Source organism: Opisthocomus hoazin, chromosome 25 (assembly GCF_030867145.1).
Source record: "Opisthocomus hoazin isolate bOpiHoa1 chromosome 25, bOpiHoa1.hap1, whole genome shotgun sequence".
Taxonomy (NCBI): Eukaryota; Metazoa; Chordata; class Aves; order Opisthocomiformes; family Opisthocomidae; genus Opisthocomus; species Opisthocomus hoazin.
Window position 1 is genome coordinate 5,518,712 of NC_134438.1, and position 21,709 is coordinate 5,540,420.

Here is a 21,709-nt window from a genome sequence, read left to right on the forward strand (position 1 = left end):
GGGAGCAGGGCTGGCGGGGGGGGGTGGGGGGGGGGGGGGAGGGTCCAGGACGCCCCACCCCAAACCGGGCCCCCCCGCATCGCCCCGAACTGGGCACCGCGGGGCCACCGGGACACCCCGAGCACGCGGCATCACCGCGGAACCCCGGAGCCTGACCGCCGGCGGCCAGCAGGGACCGCGCTACCGAGGGGAACGGGAGCGGCCCGGTGGCTCCCGGCAGGGGGCGGGGCCGGAGCCGGAGCCAGTCCGGAGCGGCGGCGCCCGGCAGGGGGCGCCGTAACGAAGTGGGCCAGTGGCTCCCGGCAGGGGGCGGGGCCGGAGCCGGACTGGAGGCGCCCGGCGGCGGCCGGCAGAGGGCGCCGTAGCGGAGCGGCCCGGTGTCTCCCGGAGGGGGCGGGGCCCAGAGCCGGAGCGGCGCGGCGGAGCCCGGCAGGGGGCGCCGTTACGGAGCAGCCCGGTGTTTCCCGGAGGGAGCGGGCCCGGAGCGGCGCGGCGGCGCCCGGCAGGGGGCGCTGTAGCGAAGCGGCCCGGTGTCTCCCGGAGGGCCCGGAGCGGCGCGGCGGAGCCCGGCAGGGGGCGCGGTGCCGGCCGCCCCGCTCCGCACCGGTCCGCCCCGCTCCGCTGGGTCGGGCCGCTGGGTCTCGGCGGAGCCGGCGGCGGACAAGAAGGCGCGGCGGCGGGGCGATGGGCGGCGGGGCGGCGCCATGAGGGCGAGGCGGCGGCGGCGAGCATGGCGGCGGGCGGCGGCGGCGGGGCGCGGCGGGGGCTGCTGAAGCGGAAGCCGAACTTCACGCTGCAGGAGATCGACATCCTGATGAGCGAGGTGCTGAAGTACGAGCAGCTGCTCTTCGGCGCCGCCGCCAGCACCGTCAACGCCTACGAGAAGCAGAAGATCTGGTGGCGCATCACCAACAAGATCAACGCCGCCGGCCGCAACCAGCGCGACATCGGCGAGGTGAAGAACCGCTGGCGGGGGCTGCGCCGCCGGGCCAACGACAAGATCACCCGGCACCGGCAGGAGAGGCAGGGACCCGCCGCTCGGCCCGCCGGCCGGCCCGGGAACGGCGACGGGAACGGGTCCGGGCCGGGTCCGCCGGAGCTCGGCCCCGGGCCCGCTGCCGGGTGGGGACAGCGCGGCGTCGCCGGCATCGACCCGCCGGTCCTCAGCGTCGAGGTGGTGGCACCGCACGGTGGGTGCGGGGGGCGGGGGACGGGGGCACGGACGCGGGGGACAGGGGCAGGGGCACGGGGGACAGGGGCAGGGACATGGAAGACGGGGGCAGGGGCACGGGGGGGACTGGGACACCAACACGGGGGACCAGGACAGGGACACAAGGGACTGGGACAGGTGCTGGGGGTGACTGGGACACGGACACAGGGGACAGGGGCAGGGACACGGGGGACAGGGACACGACGGACCAGGACAGGGAGACGGGGGACAGGGACAGGAACACAGGGAATGGGGACAAGTGCGTTGGGGGGTCTGGGACATGGACACGGGGGACAGGGGCAGGTGGGGGGGGACTGGGACACGGGCGTGGGGGACCAGGACGGGGACATGGGAGACGGGACAGGTGCATGGGGATCTGGGACACCAACACGGGGGACCAGGACAGGGACGTGGGGGACAGGGGCAGGTGCATGGGGGTCTTCAGCACGAACATGGAGGACCAGGACAGGGACACAGGGACAGGAGGTGGGGGGGCCAGGACACAGACACAGGGGAACAGGACAGGGACATGGAGGGCTGGGACAGGGACACGGGGGACTGGCACCAGGACAGATGCATGGAGGGACAGGGGACAGGGACCAGGACATGGGGGGACATGGACCAGGATGCAGGAGGACCAGGACTGTGTCCTGTGCAATGGGACCAGGATGTGGAAGCCCAGGGCTGGGACATGGAGGACTGGGACAGGGATGTGGGGGCACTGGGACCAGGACAGGTGCATGGAGGAACTGGGGCAGGGACAGGGAGGATCAGGACAGGGACAGGGTGGCAGGGACAGGGAGGGGACATAGACACAGGGGAGAAGGACAGGGGCATGGAGAACTGGGACAGAGATGTGGGGGGGACAGGGGGGTGGGAGGACCGGGACAGGGACATGGGTGACAGTGATGTGGGAGGACTGGGACAGGGACATAGGGCAACAGGGGCACTGGGACCAGGGCAGAGACAGAGGGGTGACGTGGGCCAGGCCAGGGGACTGGCACCAGGACAGCAACAGGAGGGACTGAGACCAGGACAGGGACGTTGGTACTGGGGCTGGGACAGGGGCACAAGGGGACCGGGATCAGGACAGGGGCATGGGGGAACATGGACCACGGCGGGGATAAGGGACAGCGGCACTGAGGTCAGGACAGGAGGATACCGGGGTCAGGCCAGGGAGATGGGTGACTGGCCAGGGACAAGGGGCAGGGGGTACTGGGAACAGAACAGGGGTAAGAGGGGGCTGGGAACAGGACAGGGACATGGTGGGACTAGGACAGTGACATGGGCAGAACCAGGACAGAGATGGGGACATGGGGGTACCAGGACAGTGACATGCGGGACCTGGACCAAGACAGGGACATGGGGGTACTGGGACCACCCAGGGACATGGGGACACCACACTCAGGACAGGGATATGGGAGTACTGGGAGCAGGAGGGGGACAAGGGACACGGGATGGGGCTGCGCCGCGATGAGGGATGTGGGGCCATGGGATCTGTACGTACAGAGGGGACCAGGATGGGGTGCCGGAGCGGGGACGTGGGAGTACAGGGATGGGGACAAGGGAGACGGGGTCGGGTCGCTCGGTCCGTGGGGCGCAGGAACGACGGGGGGGGGGTCCCGCCAGCTGCCCTGTGCTCTCCCTCCGTCCCGCAGGCATCAAGGAGGAGCCGGTGAAGGAGGAGCCGGTGGAGGTGAAGACCGAGCCCTTCCACAGCCCGGCCACCGACAGCATCCCCGGCCGCGGGGCCGACCGCCGGCTACCCCGCGCCGGCCCCCGCCCGCCCGGCGAGCTGTGCGAGGGCTGGAGCCCCCCGCGCCCCGCGCCCCCCGAACTCTCCCTCGGCGACCTGGGTGGGCAGCAGGAGCCGTTGGGCTCCGATTTCCCCAGCGTCCTCTTCGAGCAAGAGGCCGAGCATCTCAATAACTGCGGCGGGGGCGAAGCGGGACCCCCCGGGACGACGGGGCTGTCGGACGGGGCACCCGACTGCGCCCAGCTCACCGCGGCCGAGAAACGCCTGGTCCAGTCGAACGAGCGGCTGGTGCAGGAGATGCGGGCTTTCCGACGGGAATACGCCGAGAGCCGCCGGGAGACCAGCTCGGTGCTCCGCGCCATCGCCCAGGCGTTGGGCGGCCTCAGCCGCAGCCTGGCCGAAATCCGCGACCTCTACCTCCGGGAGCAGGGGGTCCCCAAACCCTGAGCCCCCACGCAGCTGGCTCTGTGTGCCCGCGGCCGGCGGCGACCGCCCTGGGGACAATTTCCGCCCCCCCCCAGCTCCCCAGCGCCCGGCTTGCTTCTTTTATTATTTTTATTTTTTCTTCCCCCCCACCCCCTTCCACCCCACTGAAATAAAACTCAGAGCTGGGCCCCGGCTCCCCCCTCGCCGGGCTCGTTGCGGGGTTTTTCGGGGTGATTGGATGCTGGGACCCACGGTCTGAGATGTGGCAGTGGGGGGGGGGTCTGTGTGGCTTTTTGCCGCCGAGAGCAATGGACTCAGTGGTCCCAAATTTCACCAGTGGCTGGACCCCCCCCTCCCAGCGACGGTGCGGGGGGGATGAATCACCCACACAGCCGGGGTGAATCACGCTCCCCCGGCACCAGCCCCTCGCCGCCGGCCGCGAAGGGAGACGAGTCCTGGCTGCGGGGACTGGGTGGGTGGGTGTCAGGAGGAGGGGGCCAGGCTCTTTCCAGTGGTGCCCAGCGACAGGACAAGGGGCAACGGGCACAAACTGAAGCCGAGGAAGCTCCAGCTGAAGATGAGGAAGAACTTCTTCCCTCTGAGGGTGACGGAGCCCTGGCCCAGGCTGCCCAGGGAGGCTGTGGAGTCTCCTTCTCTGGAGATATTCCAGCCCCGCCTGGACGCGGTGCTGTGCCCCCTGCTCTGGGTGACCCTGCTTGGGCAGGGGGCTGGGCTGGGTGACCCCCAGAGGTCCCTGCGAACCCCTGCCATGCTGGGACTCTGGGATTCTGTGATGCGGGATGGGGGGGACGAGTGGAGGGAGCAGCCCCACAGCCCCAGCCCCATCTTGGGGCTGAATTTGTGGTTTTTTTTCCCCGGAACGTGGCTGGGGATGGCTCCGGGTCCCCGTTCTGGACAGCGGGGCAAGCAGAGCGCTCCCACTCCGGCCCATCCTGGCGGCCGCTTTGGTGGGAATGATCCATCCCAGCCCAATTTTCGGATGGCGAAGCAGCAGGGGAAGGGGGGGTCGGTCACAGCCCCCCGTTACAGCTCCCGGGGGAGGGGCGCGGGGCTCTGCCCCCCCCCCGGCACAGAGCCACCAAGACAACGCCGTGGGCACAAGACGTGGTTTAATGCCAACCTCATGGGGGGGAAGAGCCGGGGCCGAATCCAGCCGCGGGCGTGCAGGGGTGCAGCGATGCGCGGCCCTTGGGGGACCCCCCTGGCATCCCCCGCCATGGGTGCAGGGGCCGTTGGCACCGGGAGCCGGCGCGGAGGCACCCACAAAGGGCCCAGTGTGCGGGTGCGGGACAAGAGCCGCCCTGTGCTGCCGGCACGGGGTCAGCCCCGGGGACGGCCGGGAAGGGCCCGATCCGGCCATGGCCAGGGCACCCGAGGGTGGGTGCTGGGGTCCCGGTGGGTGCTCAGGCTCCGGGGTAGCTGGGCTGTGCTGGGACATAGGGCGGCGGCGCTGCGGGGGAGCAGGACGGGGTGTCAGCCCCCCCGCAAGGCCACCGAGCCCCCCTGGGTGTAGGGGGGTCCCTGTCCCCCCCCCCCCGGTGCTCACCTGTGGGGTTGTAGATGGGGGGGCCGGAGGGGTACAGGGGGTACTGGGCGGCGGGGCCAGCCGGCGGGTACATGGCCATGGGGGTGAAGCCGGGCTGGGGGGGTGCGGGGCCGGCTTTGGGGTCCATGGGGAAGGGGGCTGGGGGGGCCGCGGGCGGGTAGCTGGACAGCGGGATCTCTGGACCTGCGGGAGAGACGGGCTGGGGGGCTGCGGCACCCCCGCACGGGGACAGGGACAGAGCCCGGCGGTGCCCATGGGTGCCCGTGACCCTTGGGGGGGTGCGGCAGGGGACAGCGGTGGGCACTGGGGTGATCTCAGCAGCACCCACTCCACCGCCCTTCCCCAGCACCCAAATCACCCCCCACCATGCACCCAGGTGCCTCACCCCTGCGCTCCAATCCACTCCTCCCATCCTTCCAGGCCCCCCATCCTGCACCCCAAATGCCCCCACCCTGTACAGGACCTCTCCTGCACCCCACCCCCCCATTCATGCCCCCCCATCCCTGCAGACCCCCACCCTGCACCCCAAATCCCCCCACCTGTACACACAGGCCCTCTCCTGCACCCCACCCCCCATTCATGCCCCCCCATCCCTGCAGCCCCCCACCCTGCTCCCCAAATCCCCACCCCCACACATACCGGCCCTCTCCTGCCCCCCGCCCCCGCAGCCCCCCACCCTGCCCCCCATCCCCCACCTTGCAGGGGGGTGCGGAGCTGCTGCCGGCGCTGGTACAGGTAGCAGCAGGAGCACATGAAGCAGCAGACGATGGTGGTGACGATGGCGATGAAGAGGACGACGGCCGAGGCGATGCCGGCGATGGTCTTGGGGCTGCGGGACACGGCGGGGACGTGGGCGAGCGGGGCCTGGGAGGGGGCACCCGGGGCAGCCCCCCCGCACCCTGCAGGGGACCTCCCCCCCCCCCCCCCCCCAGTCGCCCCAGTGCCCGCAGCACCAGGGGCACCCTCGGAGCACCCACCTGGGGACTGGAGGGACAGGGATGTCCAGAGAAGCACCCAGTGCTCAGCACCAGTACCAGTGCCCAGTACCAGTGCCCAGCACCCCGTACGAGTGCCCAGTACCAGTGTCCAGCACCCAGTACCCATGCCCAGTACCCGTGCCCAGTACCCGTGCCCAGCACCCTGTATGAATGCCCAGTACCAGTGTCCAGCACCCAGTACCAGTGACCAGCACTCAGCACCCAGCACCAGAGCCCAGTACGCAATGCCCAGCACCCAGTACCGCTACCCAGTGCCCAGCACTCAGCACACAGCACCCAGCACCCAGTACCAGCACCCAGCACCCAGTGCCACTGCCCAGCACCCTGTATCCAGCACCCAGCATCCAATCCCTAGCACCCAGTACCAGCACCCAGTCCCCAGCACTCAGCACCAGCACCCAGTACCACTGCCCAGCACCCAGCATCCAATCCCCATGGCTCAGCACCCAAAATGAAGCACCCAGCACCCAGTCCCCAGTGCCCAACACCCACTACCAGTGCCCAGCACCCAGTGCCACTGCACAGCACTCACATCCAGGGCCACTGCACAGCACCAGTGCCCAGCACTCAGCACCCAGTGCCACTGCCCAGTACCTTGTATGAAGCACCCAGTGCCCAGCACTCAGCACCCAGCACCAGCACCCAGTACCAACGCCCAGCATCCAGCACCCAGCCTGCAGGGCCCAGCACCCAGTGCCACTGCTCAGCACCCTGAATCCAGCACCCAGTGCCCAGCACTCAGCACCAGCACCCAGTACCACTGCCCAGCACCCACTGCCACTGCCCAGCACCCAGCCTGCAGGGCCCAGCACCCTGTATCCAGCACCCAGTGCCCAGCACTCAGCACTCAGCACCCAGTGCCAAGCACCCTGTGCCCAGCACCCACTGCCACTGCCCAGCACCCACTGCCAAGCACCCAGCACCCAGTGCCAGCGCTCAGCACCCAGTGCCAAGCACCTAGCGTCCAATCCCCATGGCCCAGTACCCAAAACCAAGCACCCAGCACCCAGTGCCACTGCCCAGCACCCAGTGCCCAGCACTCAGCACCCAGTGCCAAGCACTCAGCATCCAATCCCCATGGCCCAGCACCCAAAACCAAGCACCCAGCACCCTGTGCCCAGCACCCACTGCCAGCGCCCAGCACCCTATGCCCAGTACTCAGCACCCAGTGCCGCTCTCCAGCACCCAGCACCCAGTGCCACTGCCCAGCGCCCAGCGCCCAGCGCCCAGCACCTGAAGGCGAGGCAGTGCCGCTGCTGGCGCTCGGTGAGCAGGCGCAGGGGGTCGCGGCAGCAGTACCGCTGGTGGCACGTGCCGCAGCAGAAGGTGAAGAAGTCGCAGTCGAAGCCGGGGTGCCAGGAGCCGTTCCTGTCCACGTACCACAGGCAGTCCTCGCCCCCCGCCACTGGGAACAGCCGCCCGTCACCGGGGCCTCGGGGCACCCCCAGCTCGGCCGCCGCCACCCCCAGCGGCACCCACCTCCTCCGCCCCCCACCGGCTGTCTCGGGGGGACAGAGCGTACCCCACTGCACCCCGTCCCGTGCCCTGTGCTCCCCCCGTACCCCACTGCATCCTGTCCCCATGTCCCCCCATATGCTGCTCCACCCTGCCCACGTCCCCCCCCGTACCCCGGTCCATCCTGCCCCATGCCCCCCCATACCCGGCTCCATCTTGCCCCTCTGTACCCTGTACCTCGCTCTGTCCTGCCCCATGGACCCCCATACCCTGCCCCCATGCTCCCCCCAATATCCGGCTCCATCCTGCCCCCCTGCCCCCCATATCCTGCCCCCCTGCCCCCAATATCCCGCTCCATCCTGCCCCTCTGCCCCCCTGATCCTGCTCCATCCTGCCCCCAATATCCCACTCCATCCTGCCTCCCTGTCCCCCATATCCTGCCCCCATGTCACCCCATCTCCTGCTCCACCCTGCCCCATGTCCCCCCCATACCCCAGTCCATCCTGCCCCACGGACCCCCACACCCTGCCCCTATGCTCCCCCCCATATCCCGCTCCATCCTGCCCCCCTGCCCCCATCTCCCGCTCCATCCTGCCCCCCATCTCCCGCTCCATCCTGCCCCACATCCCCCTGGATCCTGTCTCACCCCACCCCACACCTCCCCAGACCCCGCTCCATCCTGCCCCGGGTCCTTGCAGACCCCACTGCCTCGGGCGCAGCCCCCAGGCCCCCCCAGGCCCCCTCCCCGCCCGGGGGCTCCAGCGATGCCTCCCAGCTCTATTTCTGGCCGGAGCCATCTGCGCTCCCAGAAATAGCTCCGGGATGAGGCCCGGGGGCGGCCGGAGGCGCCGGGACAGCGGCCTGGAAGCCACCGGCGCTGGGCTGCTCCCGGCGGGGTGGCCAGCCCGCTCCCTGCCAGCTCCGAGTGGCTTCTCGGGGGTCTCATGTGGGGTTCACTGGCCCCCCAATGGGACTGGAGCAGCTCGGAGACAAGTGGGGAAACTGAGGCACAGGCTGCAGGCCTGGGAAGCACCCAAATCCCCCGGGATGGGGCATCCTGGCTCCAGCAGCCCCCGGCCCCGCGCACGCTGCTCCCAGGGACACCCCGAAAGTGGCAGATGGGGGGGGCAGTGGGACAGGTTGGTGCAAGCAGCCCCCGCGCGAAGGGGCCCTGTGCTGGCGCGGGTCACGGTCACAGCCGGTGACACCGGGTCCCACCCTGGGGTGCCCTGTGATCACCACGCTGAGGGTCCCCACGGTCACAGCCGGTGGCACTGGATCCCACCCCACGGTCACAGCCGGTGACACCGGGTCCCACCCTGGGGTGCCCTATGGTCACAGCTGGTGGCACTGGGTCCCACCCTGAGGGTCCCCACAGTCACAGCTGGTGGCACTGGGTCCCACCCCACGGACACAGCCAGTGGCACTGGGTCCCACCCCACTGTCACAGCTGGTGGCACCGGGTCCAACCCTGGGATGCCCTGTGATCATCACCCTGAGGGTCCCCACAGTCACAACTGGTAGCACCGGGTCCCACCCCATGGTCACAGCCGGTGGTATGGGGTCCCACCCTGGTCCCTATGGTCACATGGTCACAGCTGGTGGCACTGGATCCCACCCTGAGGGTCCCCATGGTCACAGCCAGTGACACCAGGTCCCACCCTGGGGTCCCCTATGGTCACAGCTGGTGGCACCGGGTCCCACCCTGGGGTGCCCTATGGTCAGAGCCAGTGGCACCGGGTCCCACCCCATTGTCACAGCCGGTGGCACCGGCCCCCACCGCAGGGTCCCACCGCCCCCCCCATCCCCCCCCGCCCCTTACCCAGCGAGGTGGCCACGGCCACCAGCACGGTGCCGGCCAGGGGCCAGCCGCTCCCGGGACCGCCGGGCCCCATCCCGGGGCCGGGCCCGGGGCCCCCGCTCAGCGCTGCCCGGGGCCGGGAGGGGGGCGGTGGGGGCCCGGTGCGGGGCCCGGTGCGGTTCTCGGTCCCGGTGCGGGGCCCGGTGCCGGTGAGAGCCCGGTGCGGGGCCCGGTGTGGTGCCCGGTGCGGTTCTCGGTCCCGGTGCGGGGCCCGGTGCGGGGCCCGGTGCGGTTCTCGGTCCCGGTGCGGGGCCCGGTGCGGGGCCCGGTGCGGTTCTCGGTCCCAGTGCGGTTCCCGGTGCGGTGCCCGGTGCGGTTCTCGGTCCCGGTGTGGTTCCCGGTGCGGGGCCGGCGCAGGCCCGCAGTGACGCCGCAGCCCGGCGCCGCTCGGGCGCTGCCCGGTGCTCCCCCCCCCCGCCCCCCCCCCCGCAGCGGCCCCTCCCGCCGCAGCCGCCGGCCCCCGCCCGCCCCCGCCCCGCGGCACCGGCACGGCCGGGCCCCCCGCACCCCCCCTGCACCACTTCCCCGCACCCCTCCTGTCCAGCTCCCCTCCACCCCCCCTGTCCAACCCCCCCGCACCCCCCCTGCACCCCCCCTGCACCCCTTCCCCGCACCCCTCCTGTCCAGCCCCCCCCACAACCCTCCTGTCCAACCCCCCCGCACCTCCCCTGCACCGCTTCCCCGCACTCCTCCTGTCCAGCCCCCCCCCACCCCCGCACCCCCCCTGCACCCCTGCACCCCACCGTTTCCCCCTGCCCCCTCCCTGCACCCCGCTCCCCTGCACCCCCTTTCCCAGCACGCCCGTCCCCTCCAGGCCGAGGGCTTGCTGGGTGAACTGGGTGCCGGGGGGGGGCTCAGGGGGACCCCAACGCACCAGGGCCTGATCCTGGCAATGCCAGCCCAGCACTAGACCCAGAGGATGGGGGGTCCCGGGGGGGGGACACAGGGCTGGGGACAGGAGGTGACGCGTCGCGGGGGGCTGGCGAGGACAGGAGCACCCCAAAGGCCACGTTTATTAGAGAGCGGGGTCCCGAATCGGGGGTCGCAGTGGCACCATCACCATCGGGGTCACGGTGAGGGGACACATCGGGGGGGTGGGTGGGCGGGGGGCCAGCCCCGTCCCCCCCATCCCAGCCCCGCGCACCCCAGGGGTGCTGGGGGGGCTGCTGCGCCTCCCACCCGTGTCCCAAACACCGGGGCGGGGGGGCGGGGGACGCCTCGGTCCCCGCTGTCCCTGGGCCAGCCAGGCTGTGGCCCCCCCACCCCGGGGTCGGGGGGCTTGGGGCGGGGTGGGGGGGGTGTCTGTTGGCGCTTACACTTGTGTGACGATCTCGCCGTTCTCAGGCACGTAGACCTGCACGGGCACGCCGTCCGGGGAGCGCCGCAGGACGCGGATCGGGGGTGCCTGCGTGGGAGACGGAGCCCCTGGGTGCCGGCACCGCGCCCCGGCAGCACCCCGGGGTGCCGGCACCGCGGCAGGGGGTTGGGGGGTGGGGGGGGGGGGGGGGTGTTTGCGGGGGCACGGCCGCAGGCCCCGGCTCGCCCAGGTCCTGGCACGCCGCGTCAGCGTGCCACGGCCCACCGCGGGCACCCGTCCCCACGGGACCCCCCAGGTGGAGGGGAGGGAGCCAGGCCCCAAAATGTCTGCAGGGACCCCCCCTGCCCAGGGGCACCCCAGTCCTGACCCCAGGACCCTCGTGGGACCCCAGGTCCTGCTCGTGGGACCCCGGGTGTGACTGCAGGGACACGCACGGGACCCCAGTTCTGCCCCAGGGACCCCCTTAGGATCCTGGTCCTGCCCCTGGGACACTCGTGGGACCCCAGGTTCTGCTCATGGGACCCTGGGGGTGACCGGAGAAACCCATATGGGACCTCAGCCCTGCCCCTAGGACCCCCACGGGACCCCAGCCCTGCCCCTGGGACCCTCACGGGTCCCTAGGTCCTGCTCATGGGACCCCAGGTGTGATAACAAGGACCCACAAGGGACCCCAGTTCTGCCCCATGGACCCCCTTAGGATTCTGGTCCTGCCCCTGGGACCCTCACGGGACCCCAGGTCCTGCTCGTGGGACCCCAGGTGTGACCGCAGGGACACACATGGGATCCCAGTCCTTGCCCCGGGACCCTCGTGGGACCCCAAGTCCTGCTCGTGGGACCCCAGGTGTGACCGCAGGGACCCTCACGGGACCCCAGATCCTTCTTGTGGGACCCTGGGTGTGACCGCAGGGACCCGTGCGTGACCCCAGTTCTGTCCCTGGGACCCCCTTGGGATCCTGGGCCTGCCCCCGGGACCCTCATGGGACCCCAGGTCCTGCTCATGGGACCCTGGGTGGGAGTGCAGGGACCCACGCGGGACCCCAGTCCTGCCCCCAGGACCCTCGTGGGACCCCAGGTCCTGCTCATGGGACCACAGGTGTGACCGGAGGGACCCGCACAGGACCCCTGTTATGTCCCATGGACCCCCTTAGGATCCTGGTCCTGCCCCCGGGACCCTCGCGGGACCCATGGGACCCTAGACCTGCCCGGAGGGACCCTCAGAGCATCCCCATCCTGCCCCAAAGGATCTCGAGGGAGCTTGGGCCTGTGCCCAGGACCCTCACGAGACCCTGGTCCTGGTCGTGGAGCCTCCTCAGGACCCCAGTCTTGCCCTAGGGACCCTTCTGGGACCCTGGGCCCTGCCCAGGGAGCCCCATAGGTCCTGTCCCACGAGACCTTCACCAGTCCAGGGACCCTTAGGGGTCCCCAGTCCTGCATCAAGGGACCCTCAGGAGACCCCACCTCTTCCTCCGTGATCCCCTCAGGACCCCGATCCTTCCCCTTGGACCCACTCAGGACCCTGGTCCTGCCCCGAGGGCCCACCTAGGATCCTGCTCCTGAGCCATGTGGGACCCTGGACCTGCCCAGAGGGACCCTCATAGGGTCCTGGTCCTGCCCCACAGGTCCTTGGTCCTGTCCCCAAGACCCTCCTGAGACAATGGTCCTACCCCAGGGACCTTCATGGGACCCCAGTCCTGCCCCAGGGACCCTCACGGGACCCCAATTCTTCCCCATGGACCCTCTCAGGACCCCACTCCTGCTCTAGGGACCCTCTTGTGACCCCACCGGAGCCACTTGTCCCTGAACCACCTCAAGGTGACAAACGTCACCCAGTCACCCACAGGGCAGCACCCAGGGGGTCCCCATATGGCGATGGGCACCACGGTTCTCCCCCACCCTCCCATGTCCCCGCTCCCACCCCTGCGCCACCCGGACCCTCTGCCCTACCTGAGCCCGCGGCAGGACTCCACGAGCGATGGGCACGTCCCTGGCGATGCCACCACGGGGTCCCCGAAAGGCCCCTTGCCGGTCGAGGGAGTGGGGACGGGCACCCCGCAGCCGGGCTCGTTGGTGCCACGACTTCAGCTCCTCGGTCACGGCCGCCTTGGAGAGCCCCCGGCTCCCCGCCGGCGCGTAGTCCTTGAGCGAGGGCGTGCGGACGATGCGGCTGTGCGAGGGCACCAGGCGTTGGTAGCGTAACGGGGCCAGATCCTGCTCGTAGAGGAAAGCCGGGGGACCGGCGGGTGGCAGGAACCGGTGGGCACCCCGAGGGTAATAACCGGGTTCGGCGAGGGGCGGTGGGCGCGGGAAGGAGACGTCGGGGCTGCTGCTGCCCGGGGAGGTGGCGTGGGAGACGCTGGAGAGGTCGGAGATGCTGTCGTCGGAGCCGGAGCGGCGCGCGGGGCCGGGGGTCGGGATGCAGGAGGTGGGCACCGTCACCGTGTAGTACGTGGGGCGCCGGCGGGGTACGGCACTGCGGCCCCGCGGCTCGCCGGGCGGCCAGCACGCGTCCACCCTGCGGGCAGCAGGGCTGCGGCTGCAGGTGGACCCTTCTCCTCGCCGCCCGCCCGCCAACCAGGGTGAGCAGGAGGAAAGGGTGGCCGTGGGGGTGGGGGGCCAAGCACCCCATGGGTGCAGGGTGCAGCATCCCCATGGGGTCAGCTCCAGCCTCCTCCCATGGGGCATTCTCTGTCCTCCCCATGGGGTTAGCTCCAGAATGTCCACAGGGTTAGCTCCACCCTCCTACCCATGGGGTTAGCTCCATCATCTCCACAGGGTTAGCTTCACCCTCCTACCCATGGGGTTAGCTCTAGCATCTCCATAGGGTTAGCTCCATCCTCCTACCCATGGGGTTAGCTCTAGTATCTCCACAGGGTTAGCTTCACCCTCATACCCATGGGATTAACTCCATCATCTCCATAGGGTTGGCTCCACCGTCCTACCCATGGGATTAGCTCCAGCATCTCCAAAGGGTTAGCTCCACCCTCCCCATGGGGTTAGCGCCAACATCTCCACAGGGTTAGCTCCACCCTCCTGCCCATGGGGTTAGCTCCAGCATCTCCATAGGGTTAGCCCCATCCTCCGCATGGAATTATCTCCATCCTCCTCCCCAAGGGATTAGCTCCATCCTCCCCTTGGTGCTATCTTCATCGTACTCCCCATGGGGTTATCTCCATCCTCTCCATGGGGTCAGCTCCATCTTCCTCCCCCCAGGACTATCTCCATCCTCCTCCCCATGGATTTATGCCCATCCTCCCCATAGTGTTTTCTCCATCCTCCCCATAAGGTTTTCTCCATCCTCCCCTTGGTGTTCTCTTCAACCTCCTCCCCACAGGGTTGTCTCCATCCTCCCCATGGGATTGTCTCCATCTTCCTCCCCATGGGGCTATCTCCATCCTCCTCCCCATGGCTTTAGCTCCATCTTCCCCATGAGGATGTCTCCATCCTCCTCCTCGTGGATTTATCTCCAACCTCCTCCCTATGCGTTGAGTTCCATCCTCCCCACGGATTCATCTCCATCCTCCTGCCCATGATGTTATCCCCACCACCCTTGCAGAAGCCCTTGTCCCCCCTCCCCACACGCAGGACCTACCTCAGGGACTGGGACTGTCCCCGCCGGCCCGACGGCTCTGGGGTGCTGGGAGCGCTGGAGCCCGCCTGCCGGCACAGCACCAGGGTCCTGACGGGGACGAAGCGGTAGGGAGGGACGTCCCCTGACCTGGGTGCCGGCAGGGCTGCGGGGTCGGGGCTGGCGGGGGCCAAGGGGGTGGCGGTGATGGCCAGTGGGGACCCGGGGTAGCACCGGGACCCTCGGGTCTCCCCGTCCTGGGGGTCGACACCGGGTTTTTTGGCCTTCTCGTAGGGTCTGTCGAGGCTGGTCTCCCGCCAGGGGTTGGGGGGAGCCGGGGGGGTCCCTGACCCCTCCGCCTCGGGGGGCTCCTCAGGGGACGGAGACCCCCTCGGCATGGCAGGTCCCGGTGGCCGCGTCTCCTCTGCGGGAGAGATGCAGGGTCGGGATGGCGGGGACACTCGGGGGGCACCCCGATGTCGTCCCTGCAGCCCCCTTACCCTCCTCCAGCAGGACGGCGTCCGACAGCGAGCTCTCGTCGGAGGCGCTGAGCTCTGCGGGGACGCGGACGGGTGAGCAGGGTGCCAAAACGCTCCCACGGCACCCGCCGCCACCCAACGCGTCCCCGGAGGCCTCCGCTCCCCCTCTCCCACGCCGCCTGTCCCGACACGCTCCGCGACGGCGGCGGTACCGGCCGGGCCGGCTTTGCCGAGCCGCGTGCCGGCGGTGCGGGCAGCTCCCAGCCTGCCCGGGGTGCTGGGCAGGTTTGGGGGTACCAGTGGGGGAGGAAGGAGCCACCACCACCATGGCCCCGGTCCTTGGGGGGTGACGGGAGCGGGAGCCCCGGGAGGGTGGCGGGGATGGAGGCACGCGCATGGGTGCCAGCGGGACGGGGACACGGCAGCGGGCGAAATCCTGCTCGGGTGCACTCGCTGGGGATGGCGGGCTGGGGGGCAACCACGGGGTGCAGTCAGCAGGGGTGAGGTGTTGGGGGGCAATCATGGGGGTGAAATCAGCAGGGGTGAGGTATTGGGGGGCAATCATGGGGTGCAATCAGCAGGGATGAAGTATTGGGGGGCAATCATGGGGTGCAGTCAGCAGGGGTGAGGTACTGGGGTGCACTCACGGGGGTGAAATCATCAGGGATGAAGTATTGGGGGGCAATCATGGGGTGCATACAGCAGGGGTGTATCCCTATGGGTACACTCATGGGGGTGAAATCAGCAGGGGTGAAGTACTCGGGGGCAATCATGGGGTGCAGTCTGCAGGGGTGAGGTATTGGGGTACACTCATGGTGGTGAAATCAGCAGGGGTAAGGTATTGGGGTGCACTCATGGGGGTGAAATCAGCAGGGGTGAAGTACTAGGGGGCAATCACGGGGTGCACTCACTGGGGATGGCGGACTGGGGGGCAATCATGGGGTGCAGTCAGCAGGGGTGAGGTGTTGGGGTGCACTCATGGGGGTGAAATCAGCAGGGGTGAGGTATTGGGGTATATTTAAGGGGGTGAAATCAGCAGAGAAAGTATTGGGGTGCACTCATGGGGTGCATACAGCAAGGCTGGTGTATCAGGGTGCATACACTGGAGTTGAAGTATCGGGGTACAGCCACAGGGTGCAATCAGCAGGGATGAAGTATCGGGGTGCATTCACCAGGGATCACACATCAGGGGGCATTCATTCGACAGGGAGGAAGTATTGGGGTGCGTTCACCGGGGTGCATCCCTCAGAGAGGGCGTATCGGGGTGCTTCCACTGGAGGCAGGGGGATTGGGGTGCATTCATGGGGTGACCATACCGGGGGGCATGCACTGGGGACGGCATTTTGGGGTGCATCCAGGGGGTGCCTTCACCAGGGAAGGAAGATTGGGGCCCACACACCAGGGATGGCATTTTGGGGTGCATCCAGGGGGGTGCCTTCACCCAGGATGGAAGATTGGAGCACACCCACCAGGGACGGCATTTTGGGGTGCATCCAGGGGGGTGCCTTCACCCAGGATGGAAGATTGGAGCACACACACCAGGGATGGCATTTTGGGGTGCATCCACCAGAGACACCCAACCGACCTGCACCCATTCCCATTCCTGCCCCCTTGACCTCCAGCCTCCCCACTGAGCCGCCCCCAGCTGGGGTGGGGGGTACACGGGGGGCTCACCCTCGGCAGCACCGGTTCCAGCGCCGGTGGGCAGAGGCCGGCGGCCGGCCAGGAGCCGTCGCTGGTTGAGGACGTTCTCCAGGTCCTTCAGCTTCTGCTCCTCGAGCAGCGCGGCCGTCTGCCGGCGCTTGCGGAGCCGCTTGCTGATGTTCTCCTCGCGGCACAGGCGCCGGGCGGCCTTGGCGATCTGCAGCTGCAGGGCCAGGTCCCGCTCCAGGGCGCTCAGCGGGTCCTGGGGACGGAGGGGACACGCTCGGGCACCCCACCGCCACCCACCGCGCTCGCACGCTAACGAAGGCTTCGCGTAACGAGGGGGGATATTCATTTCTCCCATGGGAAGGGGGTGGTGGAATGTCCAGGTGATGCTTGGACATCATCCACAGCTCCGGGATGGGGTGGAGAGGGGTCCCCACCGCCCCCCCCACCGCCCCCCCCGGTTTTGCACCCTGGGGAGCCACTCACCGCCCCGCGCAGGACCAGGGTCTCATCCAGCTTGAAGGCAGCACCGATCCTGCGCCGCACCTTGGGGGGCTTCTCGCCAGCTTTCAGGGGGTACTCGCGGGGCAGCGTCCCCGTCAGCTCCTGGGGATGGCACGGGGACGCTGAGCCGCCGGCGGGGTGGGACGGGGGGGTTCGGGCAGGGGGTCCCCCCCAGCCCCGCTCACCGCCTCGCGCAGGCAGAGCCGTCGCAGCTCCTGCACGCAGCCCTCCAGCCGGGCCTCCAACGCCTGCTGCTGCCTGCGCCCTGCCTGCGCCCGCTGCTTCGGGGGCGACGCGGGGCTGCCGGGGCCTGGGGGGGGACGGGGGGACGGGGGGACGGACATCCAGACCGACCCCCCCCCCCAACAGACATCTGAGATACACCCAGACCGAACCCACCCCAACCGCCTCCCTGCCTCAGTTTCCCCCCAACCACAGGGGGAGGAAAAGCAGCCATGAGTGTCCCCCCCCCCCAGCAGCACCCATGGGTGCTGGGGCTCCCGGGGCAGCCGTGATTTCCCAGCGCGGGGGGGGGACAGGGACACGGGGAAGGTTTCGCCCTGACTCAGCCATCCCCGAGCAAAACCCGGCTGAGTCAAAGCTGGCCCAGGGCCCCGCCGCCACGCTTGGGTGCCCCCCCCGAAACTGGGGAACCCCCCGTTTCCCCACCCCAACCCCCCCGCAAGGAGCTTTTCTGTGGCCCCACGCACTGAAGTGCCCCGTTCTCAGCCGGGGCACGTCTATAGGAGCACGTGCGGAGGACGGGGGCACCCCAAGAGTTACCCCCCCCCCCCCAAAAAAATACCCCCCGAGTGCTCACCCGAATGCAGCATGATCCCGCTGTCGCTGTCGCTCACCTCCCCCATGACGGGCCGGGACCCTGCGGGCGACAGCGGGGAGATGCCTTGTCCCCGCGCAGCACCCATGGGTGCAGCACCCAGCGGCGAACCCCCCCCCGCCACCCCCCCACCCCTCAGCATCGCCCCGTCCTTCCCGGCGATGGCGGCGCGGGGTGGGGGGGGAAGGAGGAAGGCGAGGCCGTGTTTGCTTTGCCTGCCTTCTTGTAGGTCCTACGATAAACAAAGGTGTGCGAACACGTGCGTGGCAGCCGGGTTGCCTGGATGAGACCCATCCCGGGGGCAAAGGTGGTCGGGGTGCGGCGGGGGGGGGCGGGGGGGTGCTGGCTCCCGCCCCGGCCGGTTTCGCTGGGCGCCTCTCCCAGTTCTCATTTCTTTTCCGTCTGGGCTGGAGGCGGCTGCCGGGGTGGGGGCGGCCGGCGGCCCTGGGAAAGCGGCCCCCCCCCAGCACCCAGACCCCCCTCTGCTCTTGGTGGGGGGCAGAAGGGTGGGAGTGGGGCAGGGGGGTTGCTCGCCCCGGTTTTGCGTTCCTTTCGCCCCCACCGAGCTGAAGTTTCGCCCCGGCGCGAGGTGGAGTGGCTTGGGGAAACTGAGGCAGGGGAGGGTCGGGGGTCCCGGGGGGGCCGCAGCGGGGCCGGTGAGCGATGCCTTACCTGGGCGCTCGCCGCCGCTGCCGGCTCTGCTGCGCCCGGGACACCGGGACGAGTTTTGACTTGAGGCGGAGGGGAGGAGCGGGTGAGCAACACCTTCCCGGCCGCCGGCACCCGCAGCACCCGCGCCGCCCCACGCGCCCCGGCCTCCGCCCCGCGACGGCGAGGGCCTGCTCAGCACGGCATGGCACGGCACGGCACGGGGTGGCAAAGGACAGTGTGGAGTGGCGTGGTGCAGTTTGGCATGGGAGGGTATGGTATGGTATGGTATGGTATGGTATGGTATGGCATGGCGTGGCACGGCATGGCATGGAATGGCATGGCATGGTACGGTATGGCGTGGCACGGCATGGCATGGAATGGTGTGGTGTGGTATAGCATGGCATGGTATGACATGGTATGGTGTGGGGTGGTATGGTATGGCATGGCATGGCATGGCACGGTGTGGTATGGTACGGCACAACACGACACCAGTTGTCACCGCACAGCGTGGCACAGCCTGGCGCTGGGTGCAGGGGCCTGGCACCCTGCAGCACGGTGTGGCGTGGCAGGGCATGGCAAGGGCTGGCGCGGCACAGTGCGGTGTGGCAGGACACGGTGTGGCACAGTAGGGCACGGCATGATGTGGCACGGTACGGCCTGGCACGGTACAGTGTGGTATGGGCTGGTATGGCATGGCACAGCCCAGCACAGCCCGGCACAGCCCGGCACAGCTTGGCACAGCCCGGCACAGCCCAGCACAGCCCGGCACAGCCCGGCACAGCTTGGCACAGCCCGGCACAGCATGGCATGGCACAGCCTGGCACAGTCTGGCACAGTCTGGCACAGCGCCGGGGACGGGCAGGGACCAGAGCCTGGCACCGCAGGCAGGGCAGGAGGTTTTGGTGCTGCCCTGGCACAGCCACCACTGTCCCTTCCCCAGGGCAGCCTGTCCCTGTCCCCAGGCAGGAGGGGACGGGCGAGGGACCGAGCAGGACAGTGCCAGGGCTGTGCCAGGACAGTGCCAGGGCTGTGCCAGGGCTGTGCCAGGGCTGTGCCAGGCCGTGGGAACGGTGCTGCCGCGGCCGCCGCTGCGGTGTGAGATGAATCAGGGCGGCTGGCGCGGGCGCGTCGGCCACATCCTGCGCTGCCAGCACCGGGCAGGTGATGGAAAGTGTGCCTCAGCCCCACGGGACAGCCCCACGGGACGGCCCCACGGCCAGCGGGCAGCCGGGAGAGGGGCAGGGTGCGGGCAGGGTGCGGGCAGGGTGCAGGCAGGGTGCAGGCAGGGTGCGGGCAGGGTGCAGGCAGGAGAGGAGCAGCAAGGGTGCAAACAGCCGAGGTGCAGGGGGGTGAGATGCAGGCAGGGGGGCAGGCAGGGTGCAGGCAGGGTGCAGGCAGGAGAGGTGCTGGCAGGGTGCAGGCAGGGTGCAGGTGAGGGTGCAGGCAGGGAGCAGGCAGGGTGCAGGTGAGGGTGCAGGGCAGGGCGCAGGCAGCAGCGGTGCCCTGCACCTCCACAAACTCCCTGACACCTTCCCCACGTCCCTCCACGATCTGGGGGGGGGGGCACAGGACACCCCATCTTGGCCCAGGGGCACAAGGGGGGGGCAGGAACCCCAGCAGCACCCAGAAAGGGTGGATTTGGAGAAAAAAAGGCAGATTTGGAGCAATCCAGGGGTTTTCAGCTCTGCGAGTCCCCTTGCCGGGGCAGAGCTGCTGGCAGCCCCCCCGGCACCGAGCCCCCCCAGCACCGAGCCCCCCCCGGCACCGAGCCCCCCCTGCACCGAGCCCCCCCTTTTCCCCCCGGCGGGAGGCAAAAACAGCTCGGAGACTGAAATCTATCGTTAGTGATGAGGCTAAATTTGTATTAATTTGGATTAAATTGGGATTAAGCCCAGGTCCCTGCTCCCGAAGCCACCCCTGACGAAGGGCATCTCGGGGGGGGCGATGGGGCGGAGGGGGTCCATCCGGGGGCCTGATCCTGCCTGCGTGGGGCTGTGGGGCAGCAGCTCCCTCGGAAGTCGCACCGGGATGCGCTGAGCCCAGGTTACGGCCGAGGACCGGGTGGGACAGCGGGGACGGCGGTGGCACCTGGGGACGCCGGGGAGGGGAGTGGGGGGCTCGCCCCAGGGTGGCCCCGTGGGACCCCCGGTGCCGGCTGGAGCTCGGTCCCGCTCCTTCGCCGGGGGCCCGGAAGGGTCTTGGTCCGGTTGCGGCCACCGAAGAGGAGGCTGGAGTCGGTGGCGGAGGAGGGGGCGGCCGTGGTGGGACTCGTCCCCGGTGCGCGGGGACGGAGGGGACATCGGGGACGGCAGCGTCCGTCCATCAGGGCGTAGACGAGGGGGTTGACACAGCTGTTAACGAAGGCCAGGCAGGTGCTGCCGGCCACCACCCACCTCAGGGCCACCTCCTGCCCCTGGGACAGGACCAGCATCCCCTTGGCGAGGAAGAAGAGCAGGACCTTGCAGGCGTTGAGGGGCAGCCAGGAGCAGAGGAAGGCTGCGACGATGGTGACGATGGCGCGGTGGGAACGCCGGACACCCCTGCCCAGCCGGACATGGCGCTGGAGCCGGCAGTAGATGGAGCAGTAGCAGAAGGAGATGACCCCCAGGGGCAGGAGGAAGGTGAGGAAGACCATGGCCAGGCTGAAGTCCTCTCCATCTTCATCCCAGCAGTCATCCCCATCCAGCTGCCGGTAGACCAAGGACGGGGCGCCCAGGAGGAGGGACGCTGCCCAGATGATGCCGCAGGTGACACGGACGTGCCTCTGGGAACCCATCATCTTGGTGTCCAGCACCTTCCTGATGACCAAGTAGCGCTCCACGCTGAGGGCGGTGAGGAAGAGGATGCTGGAGCAGCGGTTGACGGCAATGGCGTAGCTGCTCACCTTGCAGAGCCCTTCGCCGAGCAGCCAGCGGTTCCCCCGCGCCCCCGCAGCCACCCAGAAGGGCAAGGTGCAGACGAAGATGACATCAGCCACCGCCAGGTTCAGCACGAAGGTGTCCACCATCCTCTTGCTCCCACTCTTCTTGGCCATCAGCACGATGACAAAGAGGTTCCCCACGAGGCCGAGGAGGAAGATGAAAGAGTAGAGGATGGGGATGAAGACTGTGGTGAAGAAGAACTCCCACTTGGAGGGGAGTTCCTGGTTCTCCGTCGTGTTGGTCACCGGTGGGTAATCGTAGTCGGCGGAGCCGCTGAGCTCCTCGGGAGCCATGGTGGTGGTCGGGTGCCCGCCCCGGTGCCCGGGGCGGTGCTGGCCGCGCCCGGCGGTTGGGTTGTTGATCTGAAATCTGCTCAAAAACAGCATCTCGCACTTCCTTTCCAACGGGGCAAGGGCTGCGGGGTGGAAGGGGCAGGAGGTGAAGCGCGTTTAATTTTGGAAACAGAAAAGAAAAAAACACAACGAGAAGAAAGAAACCCCCAAAAAAGGA

At 69.3% G+C, this 21,709-nt stretch overlaps 4 protein-coding genes across 4 annotated transcripts; 1 reads left to right on the top strand and 3 right to left on the bottom strand.

Annotated features, from left to right (window-relative positions):
• The first annotated feature begins 599 nt into the window (after window positions 1–599).
• Window positions 600–3,595, top strand: LOC142364143 (uncharacterized). The gene is made up of 2 exons (XM_075443015.1): window positions 600–1,190; window positions 2,869–3,595. Exons 1-2 carry the CDS (start codon window positions 731–733, stop codon window positions 3,411–3,413), a joined length of 1,005 nt encoding a protein of 334 aa, XP_075299130.1. The 5' UTR covers window positions 600–730; the 3' UTR covers window positions 3,414–3,595.
• Window positions 3,596–4,505: 910 nt separating this feature from the next.
• Window positions 4,506–9,682, bottom strand: SHISA4 (shisa family member 4). Its single transcript, XM_075442773.1, has 5 exons — window positions 9,235–9,682; window positions 7,191–7,362; window positions 5,655–5,788; window positions 4,960–5,142; window positions 4,506–4,863 (listed from the first exon to the last, which is right to left on the bottom strand). Exons 1-5 carry the CDS (start codon window positions 9,305–9,307, stop codon window positions 4,817–4,819), a joined length of 609 nt encoding a protein of 202 aa, XP_075298888.1. The 5' UTR covers window positions 9,308–9,682; the 3' UTR covers window positions 4,506–4,816.
• A 903-nt stretch (window positions 9,683–10,585) lies between these two features.
• LOC142364166 (innate immunity activator protein-like) lies at window positions 10,586–17,769 on the bottom strand. The gene is made up of 8 exons (XM_075443154.1): window positions 17,610–17,769; window positions 16,975–17,099; window positions 16,772–16,891; window positions 16,310–16,541; window positions 14,657–14,728; window positions 14,181–14,580; window positions 12,536–13,103; window positions 10,586–10,678 (listed from the first exon to the last, which is right to left on the bottom strand). Exons 1-8 carry the CDS (start codon window positions 17,767–17,769, stop codon window positions 10,586–10,588), a joined length of 1,770 nt encoding a protein of 589 aa, XP_075299269.1.
• A 2,553-nt stretch (window positions 17,770–20,322) lies between these two features.
• Window positions 20,323–21,492, bottom strand: GPR25 (G protein-coupled receptor 25). Its single transcript, XM_075442898.1, has one exon. The coding sequence runs from the start codon at window positions 21,490–21,492 to the stop codon at window positions 20,323–20,325; it is 1,170 nt and encodes a 389-aa protein (XP_075299013.1).
• Window positions 21,493–21,709: the final 217 nt, after the last annotated feature.

Coding starts and splice junctions, on each gene's coding strand:
- SHISA4 (XM_075442773.1), bottom strand. CDS start 9,307: ATGGGGCCCGGCGGTCCCGGGAGCGGCTGGCCCCTGGCCGGCACCGTG. Junction 5,789..7,190: donor CGGCACTGCCTCGCCTTCAG/GTGCTGGGCGCT, acceptor CGTGTCCCGCAG/CCCCAAGACCATCGCCGGCA. Junction 5,143..5,654: donor GCTCCGCACCCCCCTGCAAG/GTGGGGGATGGG, acceptor TCTCTCCCGCAG/GTCCAGAGATCCCGCTGTCC.
- LOC142364143 (XM_075443015.1), top strand. CDS start 731: ATGGCGGCGGGCGGCGGCGGCGGGGCGCGGCGGGGGCTGCTGAAGCGG. Junction 1,191..2,868: donor CGAGGTGGTGGCACCGCACG/GTGGGTGCGGGG, acceptor TCCGTCCCGCAG/GCATCAAGGAGGAGCCGGTG.
- GPR25 (XM_075442898.1), bottom strand. CDS start 21,492: ATGGCTCCCGAGGAGCTCAGCGGCTCCGCCGACTACGATTACCCACCG.
- LOC142364166 (XM_075443154.1), bottom strand. CDS start 17,769: ATGCTGAGGGGTGGGGGGGTGGCGGGGGGGGGTTCGCCGCTGGGTGCT. Junction 16,892..16,974: donor GGCTCTGCCTGCGCGAGGCG/GTGAGCGGGGCT, acceptor TGCCATCCCCAG/GAGCTGACGGGGACGCTGCC. Junction 16,542..16,771: donor CCCTGGTCCTGCGCGGGGCG/GTGAGTGGCTCC, acceptor CTCCGTCCCCAG/GACCCGCTGAGCGCCCTGGA.